The 5392-nt window shown below is 41.9% G+C and overlaps 1 protein-coding gene across 1 annotated transcript; it reads right to left on the minus strand.

Moving 5' to 3' along the window:
* Positions 1 to 1425: 1425 nt before the first annotated feature.
* On the minus strand, positions 1426 to 3678 carry LOC122478315 (cationic amino acid transporter 3-like). Its single transcript, XM_043571947.1, has one exon. The coding sequence runs from the start codon at positions 3494 to 3496 to the stop codon at positions 1733 to 1735; it is 1764 nt and encodes a 587-aa protein (XP_043427882.1). The 5' UTR covers positions 3497 to 3678; the 3' UTR covers positions 1426 to 1732.
* Between the last annotated feature and the right edge of the window lie 1714 nt (positions 3679 to 5392).

Here is a 5392-nt window from a genome sequence, read left to right on the forward strand (position 1 = left end):
GGCACTTTTATTTGTATATAACTTATGTCAACACTTTCTATTGTGTGCTATAGCTATGCTTTACCCCTTGTATTAGAATATAATCTCCTTAAAGGAAGGGGCCATATTTCATTTTTTGTGGCCTTTTTCTAGTTTATTTTATATTTTTTATTGAAGTACAATTGATATACAGTGTTGTTATATTATTCTCAGGTGTACAATATAATTATTCAACAAATCTACGTGTTTCTCAGTGCTCATAAAAATAAGTGTACTCTAGGGGTGCCTGGATGGCTCAGTCAGTTAGGCGTCCAACTTTGGCTCAGGTCATGATTTCCCAGTCTGTGGGTTCGAGCCCTGAATTGGGCTCTGTGCTGAAAGCTCAGAGCCTGAAACATGCTTTGGATTCTGTATCTCACTCTCTCTCTGCCCCTCCCCCTCTCGTGCTCTGTCTCTCTCTGTCTCTCTGTCTCTCTCAAAAATAAATAAACATTAAAACATTTTTTAAAGTGTACTCTTAACTCACTTTATCTAAATCACCCATCCCCCTACCAACAGTGCATGATGTTTCCATTTTCTCAACATATTCAGTAACAGTTGTTTTTCTTGTGTTTTTGATTTTAACCATCCTGACATGTATAAAGTGATATATGATTATCTGATTACAGTTTTCATTTGTATTTTCCTGATGATTAGTGATGCTAAGTTTCTTTTCATAAGTCTGTTGTCCACCCATATGTCTTCTTTGGAAAAACGTCTATTTAGGGCCTTGCCCTTTTTTTAATTATATTATTTGTATTTTTGGTGTTGACTTGTATAAGTTCTAATGCATTTTGGGTATTAACTCCTTTTTGAGTATATCATTTACAAATATCTTTTTCCATTCAGGAGGATGCATTTTTGTTTCATTGATGGTTCCCTTTTTTTGTGCAAAACTTTTTTAGTTACATTTATTTGAAAAGATATATGCACCCCAAGCTTATTGCAGCATTATTTACAATAGCCTTGATATGGAAGCAACCCAAGTCTCCACAGATAGATCAATGGAGAAAGAAAATGTGGTATACACGTATATACAATGGACTATTACTCAGCCATAGGGAAGAATGACATTTGGCATTTGTAACAACTTGGATAGACTGGGTGGGTATAATGATAACAGAAAAATGTCAGGCTGAGAAAGACAAATGCTATATATTTATGCACTTATATGGAATTCAAGAAATAAAACAAACAAACAAAAAGAGACAAACAAAATCACCAACTCCTAAATACGGGGCACAACTGGGTAGCTGCCAAAGGGGTTGGATATTTTCTTAAATAATCTCTATGGGCAACATGGGGTTCAAACTCATCACCCTGAGATCAATAATCACATGCTCTACCAACTGAGCTAGCCAGGTGGTGCCACCCCCCTCCCATTAGTCAATACTCAAAGAAAAGGAAAACGCTTTCCCAAGTTCCCTTTAATAATAATTTTACAAAGCCAGTAAGCAGCTATAGACACAATTGAAAAGTAGACAGGTTTAAAAAAGGAGAAATAGCAAAGATACATCCTTCATCCCATCATAAATACAGAGCTCCATTAGTATTTCCCTCACCAATATACCATAGAACCCTAGCTTTCCACGTGCTAAGAGTACTCTGCATTATTGTGCAGGGGACCAGATCACATTCAGGTATGGTGGTGTCAAAACAAATATGTACTGGAACTGCTCAGTTCTACATCTACAGTTTTGGCCCTTAAGCGAGGTTAAGTGACCAGGCTGTGCTGAATCCCATAGGCGATGTAGACAGCAAACCCAATCAGCATCCAGACACCAAATCTGGCCCAGGTGTCAGCTGTCATCTGCATAATAAGGCAGACATTCACAAAGATGCTCAGTAGTGGGAGGACAGGCAGAGCAGGGACCTTAAAGTGAAGGGGACTGGAGTTCTGTGGCTGTCTCCAGATGACCCCAGTGAGCCCAGTGATGAGCACCACGAGCACCACAACCACTGAAATCCACACTGGGTCTCCAGAAAGCAGAACTGGCCACTGGGCCAGCACCAGACACAGAACAATGAGCAGCAGAACAAGCAGTGAGGAGCAAACATAGACAACCCGGCCAGAGAGCGGAGTGGGGGTGGAGCTGCCTGGAAAAAGTAGTCCCTGTAGAGTCAGGGTCTCTGCTGCAGGTAAATTCTGCTGCTGTGCCTCTGCTTCATTTTCCTCATTCCTTCTATCAGGCTGATACCTGACAATGAGAACACAAAAAGCTACCAGGGAATAAGATATCAGGGTTCCAACTGAACTAAAGTCCATAAGATCAATGACTCTAAAGAAAAATGCCATGATTGCTTGAATAACACCAAAAACCACAGTGGCCACAATGGAGGTGTATGTGCCAGTATGGATCTTGGCAAGGACAGGGAACAGGAGGCCATCCTGTGCCATCATGTATATTACCAGACGTATATGGAATATAAGGCCCCAGAAGATGCCAGAAAAACTACAGAGAAATCCAAAAGCTACAACATGGTAGGCAGGGGTCCAGCCAATATGAAGAAATGCCTCAGGCAAGGTGCTCCCAGGTTGAAGGTGGTAGTAAGGCACCATAAGTGTAAGTGCTGCAGAGACACCAAAATACACCAAAAAGCAGAAGAACAGTGAAATCACAATGCCCATTGGGATGGAATGCTGGGGATTCTGGGTTTCCTTGATTCTGGTAACAATAATGCTGAAACCTATAAATGCATAGAAACAGGTAGCTGATCCATGGAGAATCCCCTGGAAGCCAAAAGGCACAAATCCTCCAGAGCCCAGAGGGCCCAAGCCAGAGGTATCATTGAGTCCAGCCTTTGCGTAGTCCTCTTCTGTGAGATTCCAGTTGTGCAGGTCCCCCTTAATGAAGCCAGAGATGATGACAAAACTGAGAAGCAAAAGTTTCACCAATGTCATCACTTTGGCAACCATGAAGTATCCACGATTACTCAGCTGTTGAATTTCTATGACAAACAACAGAAGGACCACAGAAAAGTAGCCTAGCTTGTCTTCAAGGACTTGGGAAACACTCTGTGAGATGCTCTCATGCAGGGTCTGAGAGATACTGTTCCCAATCAGGTTGTCAAAAGCTAAGGCCCAGACTTGGATCAGAATGACTACATCAACAACACAGGAGAGGATGAGGTTCCAGCCAGGGATGAAAGCCCAGAATTCACCTATAGTGACAAAGGTGTAGAGATATGCAGATCCAGGATGGGGAACCCGAGCACTAAACTCAGCATAGCACAGGCCAGCCAATAGAGAAGATAGTCCAGCCACTAAGAAGCAGATCATGATGGATGGTCCTGCTTGATTGCTGGCTACCTCACCAGCCAGAACATACATACCTGCACCCACTGTGCTGCCCACACTCAGGGCCACTAAGTCCAGAGTATTCAGGCTTCTGACAAATTTAAACTCAGGGACTTCTTTTTCCAGTGTACGTCTGCGTATCAGCTTTCCACCAAATCTGCAAAGTACCTGATACAACATTGTAGCTGGAATTGAAGAAGTTCTAGGATCAACGAGATGTAGCAAGTGCAGGAAGGCTAGGGCTTTTAACTGGGTTCTGTGAGGCTAAGTTAAGGTGAGTTGGGATGGGGCAGCCAAGTTCCTTTGCTCAGTCTTCAGATCTGCTGTTTCATATTTCATCTGGTACGTGCTATCCATCCATAATGCCTAAGTAAACAATAAATATTTATTGAACAATGGTGTTCCACCAATCAACCAAAGCTCAGATGCCCCATGTTACTTGTTGCAGCACAAATATCAAGGAATATGACACCAAATGACATCAAAGAAAGATCAACCTTGCTTTTCCCCAGAAAAGGGGCCAGATACTTCCCAACATACTCCTATTTACACACTACATGTGTATAATACCATTGGGTTCAGCTAACTGATATAGCTTCATATACTAATTAAGCTGTAAGACACAACAGGGCATGGATATATTGTGCAACAATTCACATGTGAGATGTGTGTGCAGTGTTTGAGCAGGAGCTATGACACATTAATTCATGAGCTAGACGGCTTCATTGCAATAACAGAACCATTTTTAAAAATATCATCTGAATTTAAAAGACATTTTTAAAGCCCTTATCCCCAGGCTCAGTTGGTTAAGCATTAGACTCTTGTATGGCTCAGGTCAGGATCTTGTGGTTTTGAGATCAAGCGTTGAGTAGGGCTCTTTGCTGACAGCACTGAGCCTGCTTGGGATTCTCTCTCTCCTTCTCTCTGCCCCTCTCCTTCTCTCTCTCTCTCTCTCTCTCTCTCTCTCTCTCTCTCTCTCTCTCTCACATACACACACACACACACACACACACACACAAAATAAATGAGTAAACATTTTTAAAAAATAAAGAAAAACTTGTAGCCTCCAAATCAGCTAACCAAGGTCAGATGTCAGTTTGGTCCCCTATCTCCTCATTCTGCATCAGCTTATACTGATGGCAAAAAAAAATGCACAGTCCAACCCTTCTATTTAGTCACATAGGCTCAAATGGGTGCAATAAAAAGTGAGGAAGAGGGAGAAGGGGGAAGGGTCTTCATAACTACCTGCAAGAAGGAGAGGAACAGTCTGCTTGGTGAGGAAACACTGGAGAAATGGGTGGAGCAGCCAACCAAAGGTCCATTACTAAGAAGGGAGAAGAGCCAGAGAGATTGTTTTGTGAATTTTGATATTGAATAAACCTCACCCAAAGCAACCAGACAAAAATTCACTACAGTTATTACATCTACAGTTATGAAAGTGAGGTGGGTAGGGAGCAAAACAGTAAGTCACCTAGCTCAGTAGCTTACAACCAATGTAATTCCTTCTGTGTCCTTCTCTGGGTTCCAAGAGAGGAGGTGAGCTCACTTCTGCAGAGTCTCCTCACTGGGACACTGTGCTCTATAAACACTCTGAGCCATCTGTAATGTCAGCAGACAGTGGCCTGGAGAATCTTCCCTGCTCTGTGGACTTGTATTAAAACACTTACAACTCCCGATTAATTTTTCACAAGGAGTTATTTTTAACTCAATAAAACCATCGTCTTAATATTTTCTTAATGAAGGAGCACTGCCTATAGTTCCTCCTTTCCCCTCCACTGCTGCTATTCAAATGATCCATTTCTCAAGGGGAGCAAGGTTTTGGATGAACAATTCACAGCACTGCCCTAGAAATCAATAGTAGAGAACAGAGAAAAAAAAGTCATTCAGCCCCCATTCTCTGCAATACTCGGGCTTTGGTTTTGAGAGACTTTTAGGAAAAGTTGCCAGAGGTTTCTAAACACAGAAAGATCATGTCAGAATTGAAAAGTCTTCTCTATAGATGATCAAAAGTAACCCTGGGGTTATGGGTCAGTCTTCTGTCTAAAAATCCATTTAGAATTATTTGCCACTCACCAG

The sequence above is a fragment of the Prionailurus bengalensis genome, unplaced genomic scaffold, assembly GCF_016509475.1.
Source record: "Prionailurus bengalensis isolate Pbe53 unplaced genomic scaffold, Fcat_Pben_1.1_paternal_pri Un_scaffold_49, whole genome shotgun sequence".
Classification (NCBI taxonomy): Eukaryota; Metazoa; Chordata; class Mammalia; order Carnivora; family Felidae; genus Prionailurus; species Prionailurus bengalensis.